Source organism: Hipposideros armiger, unplaced genomic scaffold, assembly GCF_001890085.2.
Source record: "Hipposideros armiger isolate ML-2016 unplaced genomic scaffold, ASM189008v1 scaffold_82, whole genome shotgun sequence".
Taxonomy (NCBI): Eukaryota; Metazoa; Chordata; class Mammalia; order Chiroptera; family Hipposideridae; genus Hipposideros; species Hipposideros armiger.
In genome coordinates this window covers 120,699-133,936 of record NW_017731432.1, presented here as the reverse complement: position 1 = coordinate 133,936, position 13,238 = coordinate 120,699, and the positions used below count along the sequence as shown (strand labels likewise).

Sequence of the window (13,238 nt, the reverse complement as noted above, 5' to 3'; positions counted from 1 at the left end):
GAAACAGGCAGCTCCATTTTCTAGCTTTTATGAAAATTAATAACATTAATAGTTCACAGACATATACATATACACACACACTATGTACACAGTCATTAAGTTATTAATTAGTCTCCATATAAAATGTTTCTACATTAGTGTCCCGGGCGAGGCCCGATCAGTCCTTGGCATATTCACAGTAGCAGCCCCAGGGCTCGGCCCCAAGGGCGGGGAGAGGGGAGGCAGGTGGCTATATGAATAGCCTGCCCCAAGGTGGGCATAGGAGCTGTCCTGGCCCACTTACTCTCACGTCTTTGGCTCCCTTCCTGGCACCTGGAGACCAGCTGTTCAGTGAGCAGACAAGCAGGCCTGGATTCCTCAAGTGGCCTGATGACACAGGCCCTATGCATGATGGCTTCAGGCAACACAGCAGGTCCTAGAGGATGCTGGCCAGCTCTGTAGAATCCGTGTCAGAGCAGCCTGAACTGCTGGCCTCTTCCCTGCAAGAGGAAGTGGGTTGAAAGAAGCATCCTGACCTCTCCCCTGCCCCTCCCTGCATCATTCCTCATGGGATCTTGGCCCGGCAGTCTTAGCCATCTGTCAGCAAACCACAAGACATGTGTAGTTTGCTCACTCCCACTCCCAGCCCAGACACTGCTGGTTGGTTTGTCCACTGTTCTTGCTGCCCACAACACATCACAAGCCCCAGGACTATGCTCTGGCCTGAGCTGGCTGATGGCTTGGCACGACTCACTCCCCTGCCCTCTGGTCTCCTGAAGGGCAGGGCTCAGGCCACACCTGAGGTCCTGCATGCCAGGAGAAATATGAAGGGTGCAGGCGGTGAAGTCAGGACTCCAGGGCTCAAACCTAGCTCTACCCTTTATCAGCGGGGCCAGTCACCCTTCCTGGTTAAGCCTCAGTTTCTTCATCTGCAGAGGGAATCATAGGACTCTGTGACACCAAGGGTGGTTGTTACGGAGATCATGAATGCGCTTTGTCTAAAACATAAACTCCTTGAGAGCAGGGATTTTTGTTTGTTTCATTCACTCAGCAGACTCAAGCAATGCCTGCCACACAGTAGGCTTCCAATAAGCATTTTGTAAATTATTCATTCAAATGTAAAGCCATCCCGCACTGTACAGTGCCTGGCACACAGCTAAGTTTTCAAGAAATGTCAGCTGCCATGATTACAGAGCAGCAGAGGGAAGGGGCAGAGGAGGAGCCATCAAGGGAAGATATATGGGAGGGAAGTCTGGACATAGTCACAGGAGGCACGAGCTGAGGACTTAGACTGTGCGGCCCCTCCCCCACCTCCCCGCCCCCTCCCTGCTCTCACCTCAGAGCCTGCAGGGCCTTCTTGTTCTGCCGCCGCTTCTCCTCATCAATGGGGTACAGCTTGAAAAGCAGCAAACCTAGCAGGATGAGGGCTATGGGAGCCATTGTCACCAGCATCTTCAACGTAAACCTGACACCTGCCGGCTGGGAGCAGCCACGGGTCTGGTACCCGGCAAAGCTGTGGGACACAAAAGGAAGGGGAATGGTGAGGATGGGGTACCTAGGGTCTATCCCTGCCCAGCACTGCCCCAGGCCCCCACCCCACTCACTCAAGACTGAGGGTGGAGATGCCCAGTGAGAATCCGGAGGCGAACTTGGTGAAGAAGACATAGAAGGAAAAGAAGATGGGCTCGGTCCCATGAGAGTTGGGATGCTTCAAGTGGAAGTCATCAATGACGTCGGGCAGCATGGACCTATACAGGGTGGTGGCAGCCATGAGGACCCACCCACCGAGCAACTCCAAATCCCCACTGCCCATTTGGCACCTCTGTGTCAATGAGTTTTTTGTTTTGTTTTGTTTTGTTTTGTTTTTTAAGCTGAGCCATCCTGCCACCTGTTGGCAGCTCAGTGGTTGCTCAGCTCGGGCCGGGACTCGAACTGCTGTTGCTCAGAGCTCAAACTCTTGAGCGAGCTCTTAACCAACTGAGCCACTCGGCCGGCCCTCTGTGTCAATGAGAAGAGGTGGCCCTCTGGGAGTTTGCAGGCCCATGGGCACACAGCTCAGTGAGGAGATGGGAACTTCATGTGAATGAGAAAAAAAGGCCCATCATGATGAAATAGCCCCACTTCCCAGCTGGGCATGTAGCGTGCAGGCCAGATTTAAGCCCCCATTTCCCATCTGATTAGATTTTCTTGCACAGTTCACAACCTGTACAACTTTACTGAAAGACCTGCCCTAACCTGGACCCACAGAATGGCCTGCAAGTGGAAAAGCCCCCATAGAATTCTCCAGGGAGCTTCAGAAGTGGGGAGTGGGGGACTGGGGAACATACCCAGGTGGGCCAGTATACTTACCAGGGTAATAAGAAGGCAGCTGCTACACTGATGCCCGCTGCCACCGCTACCACGTATGTGATAATCAGGTTACTCTCCATGACAGCCACCAAGATGAGAAATGGTACTGCTGACTAGAGGAGGAGGTGCAGAAAGATGAGTCAGCTGAGAGGCTCCCACCAGCAACCCCCAGCCCAGCCCAGGCACTACCCCTTCAGCCCCACTCACTGAGATCCCAACGTATACAGCTGTTTTCTTGCCAAACTGGGTTAGGAACCACTGCCAGAGGGGAATGGTGAGTGTGGCCGAGAGCTGTGGATGGACCAAGTGGGTGAGGGAAGTGGGTGAGAGCCATGGAACCCCTCCTGCCCTTTCCAGGACCCCAAAAGTGCTCTCAGCTCTGCCTCACAGCAGATGACACATCTGGACAGTGAGGAAGTTGACAGGCACCTTTGGTGGCTCCCAAGGAGAGCTGAGAGCGAGTCCCAATCTGCCTTCTCTGAGCACAACTGAGCCAAAGTTCCAAAGTTCCTGGCCTCCAACCTCTTTGCTCTTGCTATGCTCTCTACTTGAACATCTAACCCCAAACTCTTTCTTTTCTCCCCCCCCATGTTATTGAGATATAACTGACATATATATAACATTGAATTAGTTTAAGGGTACAACATGATTTGATAAATGCACCCAAACTCTTTCACAGTCCTACCTAAGTAATTGTAGGTCAGATCCAACCAAATATTCTGAGAAACCTCCCTCATCTCTTCATGACCTTGGGTCAGTCTGGGAAACATCCTCTGACTCTCCAAAGAACCATCTCGCAGCCTATGCCACTTCAGCCCAGGCTGTCTATCCACCTTCGGGGCCCCTGCACTCACCATGATGGCCAGGAGCAGATTCTGGAATTCGTTGCGGAAGCCCAACGTGTAGGTGCAAAACAAGGCAAAGTTCCCCTCCACCAGCTGGGGGCGAGGGCAAAGGAGAGGGAAGGAAACACAAGGAAAGATGTGAGTTGGAGCTGAGCCTCCCCCAGACATTACCCATGCTCCGGGGACCTCTGCCTACCCTCCCCCAACTCCACCTGTCTCTCAGACTTGTCACATCATGAGTCCTCTGCCTGCCCCCTCCCAGTGCACACCCCCACCTCCAATTGAGCATGTCAGGCCCCGACTCACCATGAAAGCCAGGGAGGTGAAGAGGAAGCCGGCAATAAGCTTGATATATGGGCCATGGCTCATAACCAGCCGGAGGCCCCGCAAGAAAGACATCGGCTCAGCCTGCTGCGTCTCATAGGGTTCTGGGGGCCAGAGGGGACAGTGAAGAAAAAGCAGAGGTCCCTCCCAAGGCCTGAGGTCCAGGCAGAGAGACAAAGTCATCGTGTGCTGGGGCCTGCCCACCTCCCCAGGGGCTTCTCACCTCTCTGCTCCCGCACACCTAGGACCAGGATGACAGCACAGACAACGTAGATGGAGGCAATGACCCCTGCTGCCAGCAGGTATGCGTTTTGCTATAAAGGGGGATAAATGCAACATTGAGAGATGGTCAGTCTGATCTCATCCCAACTCCCAGCAGCTCCACTCAATGACCTTAGACCAGTCCCTTCTTTTCTGGGGCCTCTCCATCTGTGAAATGGGAGAATCATCCTGGGCTTGCTGCTGTTTCCCAGGGCTGGGCAAAGTCGAGAGGAACAAAATGTTAAGAAGCTGGGCTATGGAGTCTGAGAGCCCACAGTTCAATTCTCCCCCAATCTAGTTTCTGGAACTCACTAACTCTATCACCCTGGGCAAATGGTTTAGCCTCTCTATGCTTCAGCTTCCTTATTTGCAAAGTGGGCATATTAATAGTTTGTATATCAAATGCCCAACATTTAACAAACACTAGCTATTATTACTATTTTGAGGATGACTGCAAACTAACCCATGGTTCCGCAAGTCTTTCTTTCTTCCTTCCTTCCTTCCTTCCTTTTCTTCCTTTTCTTCCTTTCTTCCTTCCTTTCTTCCTTTCTTCCTTTCTTTCTTTCTTTCTTTCTTTCTTTCTTTCTTTCTTTCTTTCTTTCTTTCTTTCTTTCGTCTTAATTTATTTATTTGGTCTTTATTTATTTTCTTTTTTATCTTTTCCCTTTTTTTCCTTATTTTCATTTTTATTTCTTTTTTTTTTCTCTCTCACCGTTTTTCTGAGTGAGGTGGTGCTGTGTGTGCGATTGGCACCTTCCAAGGTCACTGCCGAACCATTGGGGTCCTGGAGACAAGGTATATCCGCTTGGCCTATGATTTGTCCCTGGATCGCCGTGCCCAGCACTGTGCCCAGTACCTCCACAGTCATCCCTGAGCAGTGAAAAGAATGTCCTTTGGAGGGGACCTGTGACTTGTGGGCCCCCAGGGAGGCAGGTCAGATGGATAGGTGCTGAATTCTAGCCCCAGGTGACGGTAACAGCTCCAAGTAGGGTAGCTATAGGGTGGTAGAGCAGAGGGCACCTTGGACTAAACTCATTGCCTTGCTCTACAGGGGACCCAGGGTTCCTGGTGGGTAGGATCAGTGGGCTGGGGAGAGACTTACGATAGGCAGTGGCTGAATCCCGCTCGCTCTGCTCTGTGCTGATGAACATGGTGAGAGCTGAGTAGGGAACGTGGAAACACTGGCATGGAAGAGAGGCCCTCGGCCAGTCAGATGATGGACAGACAAATGTAGCTTCGGGCACCCACCCTAAAGGCCCCTGGGACTGCCCTCAGCCCTGCCGTGATACCCAGGTACCCATACTCACCGTGACCAGGGTCTCAAAGAGGCAATAGAAAAACAGGTACCACAGGGCCTGGACCTGTGGGAAGTCAGGCACAAACCAGATGAGGAAGTAGGCAATGATGGCCAGGGGCGTGGAGAAGATGATCCTAAGGAAGGGGAGGATAGATGTTATATATATAGTAATATGTGTGTGTGTGTGTGTATTATTAAGCCTTTAAAAGGAAGGGAATTCTGACACATGCTATAACACAGATGAGCCTTGAAGACATTATGCTAGCTGAAATAAGCCAGACACGAAAGGACAAATGCTGTGTGATTCTACTTACATGAGGCATCTAGAGTAGTCAAATTCATAGAGCTAGAAAGTAGAATGGTGGTTGCCAGGGGCTGGGGAGTTATTGTTTAATGGATACAGAGTTGAAGTTTGGGATGATGTGAAAGAATTCTGGAGGTGGATAATGATGATGGTTTCAAAACCATATGAATGTACTTAATGCCACTAAATCGTACACTTAAAAATGGTTAAAATTAGGGCCGGCCGAGTGGCTCAGTTGGTTAAGAGCTCACTCAAGAGTTTGAGCTCTGAGCAACAGCAGTTCGAATCCCGGCCCGAGCTGAGCAGCCGCTGAGCTGCCAACAGGTGGTAGGATGGCTCAGCTTAAAAAAAAAAAAAAAAGGTTAAAATGGTAAATTTTATTATATAAAATCACAATAAAAAGGTCATATAAACAATTATGAGGTGATTAATTGCTATGGATTAAAGAAATAAAGTTGGCTAAATAGGGATTAGGAGTACAGGGACACAATTCACAACCAAGTAGACAGGGTAGCCTTCCTTGAGGTGACATCTGTGCCAAGACTTGAATGAGAAGAGGGAGGTGGCCTTGCAGACATCTGAGGCAAGAGTGTGCCAGACAAGGGGAACAGTTCGTGTAAACATCCTCAGGTGGGACATGTGCCCAGCAGGTATGAGGAATAGCAAGGAGGCCAGTGGGACTGGAGTGGAGTGAGCATGGGAGATGGAATTAGATGAGGTTGGAGAAGAAATGGGTCACGTGGGGCCTTACAGGCCAGTGTAAGGACCTTGGCTCTATTTCCTAGGGTTGAAGTAATTTGAGACTTAAATAAGTTGATATTAAAATGTAGAACAGTGCTTGGGACAGTGTTTGCTGTGATCATCACACCAGGAAGTTCAGGGGGAGAGTACAGGCCCATCGCCAGGGAGCTGCAGAACACACTGGGCTGGAAATCGGACCTCAGGTCCAGCCCTGCTGCATCTCAGCCTCCCCATGTGACCCTGCGGACACCCTGCCTCTCACTAGATAGCCTTGGGAACTCCAGGGAAGGTGTCAATCAGTCTTCCTGGTCTGAAGGGGTTTTTAAATGCTGGCTGAGGGCAGGCCTGGTCTGAAGCCTAGAAGAAGAGTGAGTCACAGGACTCACAAACCCGGAAAGGCCCAGCCTCTTCCTACACTGACAGAAGGGGTGCCAGGTCCCAGGCCTGAGGAGGGACCCAGGTGCTAACTGGTATGGACAGGGAGGTCACATATACTACAAGGCAGCCCCTCAGCCTACAAGTGGTCCAGTGTGCCCTCAGACACAAGGATGGTGATACCTCTTAAGAGGTATCACCAGGAGTTACACCCGGACAGGTGAGGACATGTACTAAATCAGAAACTAGCCTGAAGGGCCTCAGCAACTTCACCAAGCTGGCTGCCACACCTGCCCAGGGAGAGGCCACAGGGAGGGCCTCCCCAGCTCTCCCTCCCTGTTCTCCTTCACCCCTCCCAAATCCACGTGTCTCCTCAGAGAACAAGGACGTCAGCCTTTGTCAAACACTCCATCCTCTCTCCTCGTAAGCAGTAAGCAACGTAAGCAGCAGCAGCAGATGAGGAATGAAAGTGACTGGGAGTAACCCGGCCTGCTCCCGCATTGGACTGGCCAGAGCAGCTGCCTCCCATTGGCTGGGCCACATGAGGAGATGTGGCAGCAGAGCCCCGCCTTCCACAGGCTGCCAGGGAGGCGGGTACAGGGTCCAACCTCATGAGTGGCTCCAGTTGCCTGTTAGGAGCCCAGCGCAGCCTGCCCAGGTAGAGCAGGCTGTCCTGCCCCCTGGCCCTGAAGCTTGGATCAAAGGCCTTAACCTGGGTCTTAGCCAGGCACTGGCAAGATTGCGGTGGGAGGTAGGAGGGGGGCCTCGTGGGAAAGGAAGCTATGGGGGGCGGGGACTGTGGGAAGAGCTTTGAAGGCCGGAGACCAGGTATGGGCGCCCCTGGGGCAGGAAGGCGCCCACTTGAGCCTGGATGGGCTGGAGATGAAAGGCACATGTCCCCCACCACTACCAAGCAGGATGTCCTGGAGGGAACCAAAGCTCTAGCCAGTCAGCCTGCGCTGTATATCTCCCTTTACTGTCTGACCAGTAGCACCACCTCCCCTCAAGTTGCCAGACAGCCTCAGGCTGAATACTGTCGGGTTTGTACCAAGGGGCTGGAGGTTATGGGTCTGCCATCTCATTCTGGATATTGCCTTCCACTCTTACCCCTTTAGGAGCCACTCTGACGGGGTGCCAAATTACATATTACTTAATATGTTCAAGGCACTGTTCTAAGTACTTTGCATAAATAAAACAAACAACAACAAAAAAAACATTTCTCACCACAGCCCTGTAAGATAGGCATATTATTATCCCCATTTTACAGACGAAGAAACTTGAGGCTCAGAGATAGTAAGTGACCCCTCCACGGTTGCACAGCTGTAAGTGGTGAAGTGGTTATTCAAACCGAGGCAGGCTGGCTCTAGAGTGTAACCTTTCAACCACTATGCAGCGCTACTTCTGCCACTGTGGGAAGTGACTAAGTGGGAGAAGTTAGAATTCCAGCTTCACTAAAGGGAATGGACCTTGGGGAGCAATAGGGTTTGGGCTGGGGGAAGCAGCTCACTCTAACAATTTGGCCAGTCTGGGAATGAACTGGCAGGGCGTCCCATGGCCCTTGTCTGGGGCAGCTGAGGCCTCGGCTGGGATTTCAACACTCAGATTTTTGCGTCAGTCCTTCTTTTCACCCCCCGTCCCCCGCCAGCCTGTGACAAACCAGATGGAAAAAACCCGAAGGGTAATAGACATACCAGAAGCCCTGCCTTCTGCCACCTCGAAGGAGCCTCTTCTACTCACCAGGGCATAAGGCGGCCCAGACGGGTCCAGGAGGATTTGCTAATGCAGAAGCCCACCAAGGGGTCTGTGAAGGCATCCCAGGCTCGGCCCACAAATAGGATGATGGAGGCATAGAATGGGTCCACCTGGAATGGAGAATAGGCAAAGGATGACCCCTTCATCTTTCCACCCACCTCAACCCTCAGAGGTAGGCAAAAGCAGGGGCTCTCTTCCCACACGGCTGGGCCCTTGGCAGTCTATGCTGCTCCCAGGCCTTAAGCATCTCCACTTGTCTTGATAATAATGACAGTAATAGTTCTCTGATAGCCGTAGCACTGTGCGCCTCCTTAGAAACTTTCCCAGAACTGTCTCCTTACATCCTCCCTTTCATTTGCCCTTGAAAACACTCAATTAGAACGAATGAATTAGATGAATCCAGAATAATTTCCTTGCCTCCCTTTCACAGCCTTGAGCCCCAAACCACCTGATACCAGAATTAGCATTTGCTGAGTGACTACAGTGCACCTGAATTTCCCTATCCATATAATGGAAGTTATGATTCCTGCCTTACAGGGTCAAGCTCTATCTTGGATGTGGAAAAAGGAACCTACAGATGTTTCCAAAACGTGGCCTGTTGGGGCCGGCCAAATGGCTCAGTTGGTTAAGACTTGGCTGAAGAGTGTGAGTTCTGAGCAACAGGGCTGCCGGTTCGATTCCCACATGGGCCAGTGAGGCTGCGCCTGAGCCGAGCTGTTGCTGAGCTGCCAACCAGTGGCAGGATGGCTCAGCTGGTATAACAAGATTGCCTGTTCGATGGTGGGCTACACCCACCCGCAACTAAGACTGAACACAGCACCTACAGCTTAGAGGTCACAAGCTGCCGATGGGAAACCAGACGGCGACTAGCGCCTTCCACAATGAAAATTGAAGAACAACAACTTGGCTGGTCCCCTTCCCCAATTCCCCAACACTGTTCCCCTCCTCCAATTCCCAAATAAAATCTTAAAAAAAAAAATGGCCTGTCACTACCCACTCAAGCTATTCCCTCCCCCCAAACCTTCTAGGCCTGAAGTTACAGCCTCTCTGGACTTTTCTACATCCATCAAAGCCCTACTATTACTACTGCTCCAGGAAGCTGGGAAACTGGTGGCCTCTCCCACATGGCCATCTCCCTAATCTGACTTTTCCAACTCTAACACTCACTACAACACAGTTTTACACTTTAGCTGCAGGTTTCTATTATATGAACCCTACTTAGGGCCCAACCCATGAAAGTTGCTTGAAAACTAGCTGCTGAACAATGCCATTTGTCCTTTCTGGGGCTCAGTGTTCCCCATCTATAAATGGATACAACTAAGATGCCCTGCTTGCAAAGTCAGATGCTAAATAGAAAAGATGGCCAGTATGCGAGCCCTGAGAGCTGTGGCTGTTAGCCTCCCACTCTCCCATCCAGACAAGGATGCCAGGCTGCTGACCAAAGGTTCTCAAAGCACAGAGGAGCCCTGCTTCACCCTAAGTACCTCTCCCAGTCAAAGACCCTGGGTACTGGGGCACCGTAACTCAGCCCAGCACTTGTGGGGCCCCACTGACATGCCTCTGTTCCTCAGGTGAAAATGAGATGCACTTCATCCACATGCCTGGAAACACCCACCAACCCCAGAGCCAAGCCAGCTGACTGCTGTCCAGTTGGGGACATAGTGTGCCAGTCTCTTCTAAGAACAGCATTACCAGCGGGCTCCATTCTCCCTCACGCCACCGCCTACCCCTCCAGACTTGCTCTTGCCAGGCAAAGAGGAGTTGCCTGACCTTGCCAGCTAAGACTCCTGGGGTGGATAAACTCCCCTTCTGGATACTTTCCAAAGGCTTCTTATTTCTCATCCACTGTGACTCTCAGAGGCAGCGAAGTAGGAATTCCCAGTCCCATCTCACAAACGAAGGAAACTGAATGAACCTACCCGGGAATCCCTAGTCTGTCCCACCTCGAGAAGCTGCAGGAGCCCTGGCGGATGAACCCCACTCACCTGAGCCACATCCAACAGGTAGATCTGCAGAAAGAACCCCAGGGCACAGCCTGTCACCTGGTAGGGGGCCCCTCCAACTGCATAGCAAAGTTTGTTGCAAATGGACAACTGTTGTTTCTTCTTCGGTTCCTTCTGGGAAGAAGAAAAATAGATGAAAAAAGGTCCACAATCCTGGCCTCCACCCTAGAAGTTTCCAGAGGCAGGACCATCCCTCCAGCCAACTCTGCCAGGAGAAACAAGTCTGCCTTGCCCTGTTCCCACCTAAGGAGATAGCACTCCCCACAAGAAAGGTATTCTCTGTTGTTAGGAACCTGGAAAAGGGGAATCCATACTGAGAAATTTGCCCCTAAGCCACGCCCCCCCACCCTACTCCTCCCCCAGAGTCTTATCAGCCCATCATCCTTAAAAACTTCCCTCCCACCCCAAAAGCCTCAGCCATACTCTTTTCCGAGTTGGAGGAAGAGGGTGCTCCTGCTGCAGACCTGTCCCCACCCAGCACCAACTGCCACAACCTGAAAGTCCTCTTGCTGCCAAGAGCTTCCTAAGCCCAGCCCCAGTTCCTGCCCTGGTTCAGAGGCCAGGACCCACCTGCCTACTGGGTGACGGCTCTAGAGAGCTGTAGAGGCCCATCCCAGCTGGCTGCAGGCACAGCTGTTCCTTCCATCTGTCCCAGAGTGTCCCTGGCCCTTGTAGGCAGCCACAGATTCAGGCAAACCCAGGAGCTGTCCTACCCTCCCTCAGCATCTAGGGAACCTTGGAGAGGGGAGGAAAGGCCTCTGGGTGCAGGGCTGAGCTCTCTCTGGATGAGGCACTGGGGAGGTTGAGGTTGCCCAGGGAAAGTAGAGATTACTCATACATAGCAGCAGCTTAATTGCTTACCCCGCTCCTTCCAAGGATCAGTTAATAAAATTAAAAGGAAAGGGCAGTCACCTCCCAGGCAGAAATCTATTTGCTGGGATCCCTCCTTGGGGCCACCTGATTTCATTCAGTCCTTTATTGTGTACAGAGAGCTAGGGACGGCCCGGAAGGTCAAGACCCGCAAAGCACGGGCCTGAGCCCCAACACCCACACTCACACAAACGCCTGAGGAATGTAGTTCCTTTAAGAGCAGAGCTCTTGTTCTTATGAATGAACTTGAGCGGCCCTCAGAGTTGAGGCGCAAGCATAGGCATGCGGGGGTGGGGAGTAGGGGGTGAGAAATGAGAAACCAAGGGACGTTTCCTAGGTTTCTGGGGTCTCTTTGCCTTCTAGGGTTTCTCTGGCTTCTAAGCCGCTTGTCACAGAAAAATGGAAACCAGCTAGGCTGCTGAGCCCAGTACCATGTGGTGCTGCCGGCAGCGTGGCCACTCCGCGGAGGCGAGGAGGTGGGCAAAAAAGGGCGCCCACATCTACAAACCTTCCCCATCACCCCCTAGCCCCAGGGCACCTCCGGGCTCCCTCCTGACCCTGGGCCCGCCTGTTCCGGGTAGCCCAAGGTGTCCCAGAATCAAGGTTATATATACCTCTACGCCCCCATCAGCCTGCCCCCCAACCCTTCCCCTCCACTCCGTGTGCCAGGCCCTCACCTTCACCTGGGCCGGGCGTTCACCAGCTTGAAGGATGCCTGTGGGCAGCAGCCCCGTTGCGGAGCCGCTCTCGGCGCCCTCTCCTTTGGCCATGACCCGCGGTCCACGCCGCCTGGGACCGGCACGCCGGGATGCTGCTCTGTTCTGCCGTCCTCCGCTCCGACCGGGCTCCGATAGTAGCCGCCGCCGCCGCCGCCGCCACAGCCGCCACAGCCGCCGCCGCCGCCACAGCCGCCACAGTCCCCACAGTCCCCACACACAAGTAAACCAGGCCGGTCGGCTCACACTCCCAGGCGCACCCCCTCGCGCCTCTTAAAGATTGGGCCCCGCCCTCTCGGATTCGGCCAATGCTGGAGCCCTGCTGCCTCCCCTTCAGCCAATCCGCTCTCCCGTCGGCCCTGAGTCTGCCAAACCCGCCCCGGGGCTCTTTGCCTTTTGAAGCACGTTCTCAAAGCCTGGAACGCGTTTTCGGCTGCGTGTGCTCGAAGCAACCCAAGAGAAGCCCAGCCCCACCTGACACGAGGAAACTGAGGCCCGAGTCTGAAAGTGACCTGTCAGTGGTCTCCCAAAGTTTTCCCCGAGTCCAGCCTACACCCCATGACTTCTGACCTCCAAGCCTAGGAAAGGTACGGGCTCAGGAGCCCTCCTCCCCCTTTAAAATCTGGAATCAGGTTGAGTCTCCCTGAAAGCCAAACCTGGAGAATGTAGCACTGGCATTTCCGTACCAATTCCCCTCTTTCATTCTCCAAGACCGACCATTTCCTCTTCCTGCTTGGCATCTTTGGGACCCTCAGCGATGAGGGAGAAAGATAAGGCAAAGCAATCGCAGTCGCTGCCCCTTGCCAGCAAGAACCGCCCAAGTTATGGAGAGATGATGGGACCACAGGCGCTAGCTAGTACACTATGATGATGATAGCAGCCTTTTATTGAGGGCTTCCTCCATGCTCAACATGATCTCATTCAGCCCTCTCAACCACCAAATGAGGGTGGTGCTATTATTATCCCCATTTTACAGCTGAGGAAAGGCAGACTCACAGATGTGGCAGAGCCAGGCCTGGAAGATTTTTTCCCATCCCAAAGCCTTCCTTCTTAACACCCCTGCTCTGTCCCTCTCAGCAAAAATTACCAGAAGGCTGACTGAATGGGTCTCCCCAACAAGAAGCCCTGGGAGATACAAAGCTACAATGGCACTCTGTGTTGAAACAATCAAAGAAAGGTTTGAAAAAGAGTACTGAGTAATCTGGTCCTCGAAAGAAGATGGAAGGACATTAGTCTAGAACAGAGACCAAACATAGATGCCAGAAAACAGCCTTTTCTACCACCTCTCAGTTCCTAATGCCAGTGTCATCCCAGACAGACAAGAGGCTGACAGTGAAGATCAATTTGTTCTGATTAGTGAAGGGGCTACTGGCAGAATTCTCAAAGACCACTCACCCCTGAACCTGTGGGTGCTCAGCTTCA

At 52.5% G+C, this 13,238-nt stretch overlaps 1 protein-coding gene across 5 annotated transcripts; it reads right to left on the bottom strand.

Annotated features, from left to right (window-relative positions):
• MFSD2A (MFSD2 lysolipid transporter A, lysophospholipid) lies at window positions 1-12,052 on the bottom strand. 5 transcript variants are annotated; one of them, XM_019643893.1, is made up of 14 exons: window positions 11,778-12,051; window positions 10,213-10,344; window positions 8,213-8,337; window positions 5,066-5,189; window positions 4,861-4,939; window positions 4,471-4,628; window positions 3,721-3,811; window positions 3,480-3,601; window positions 3,183-3,266; window positions 2,536-2,619; window positions 2,329-2,441; window positions 1,584-1,727; window positions 1,316-1,492; window positions 1-479 (listed from the first exon to the last, which is right to left on the bottom strand). In XM_019643893.1, the coding sequence occupies exons 1-14, from the start codon at window positions 11,868-11,870 to the stop codon at window positions 416-418; spliced, it is 1,590 nt and encodes a 529-aa protein (XP_019499438.1). In that variant the 5' UTR covers window positions 11,871-12,051; the 3' UTR covers window positions 1-415. The 5 variants fall into 5 exon arrangements, with proteins under 5 accessions (XP_019499438.1, XP_019499440.1, XP_019499439.1 ...); XM_019643895.1 differs by having other exon boundaries at window positions 13-479; window positions 11,784-12,052; XM_019643894.1 differs by having other exon boundaries at window positions 13-479; window positions 10,213-10,341.
• Between the last annotated feature and the right edge of the window lie 1,186 nt (window positions 12,053-13,238).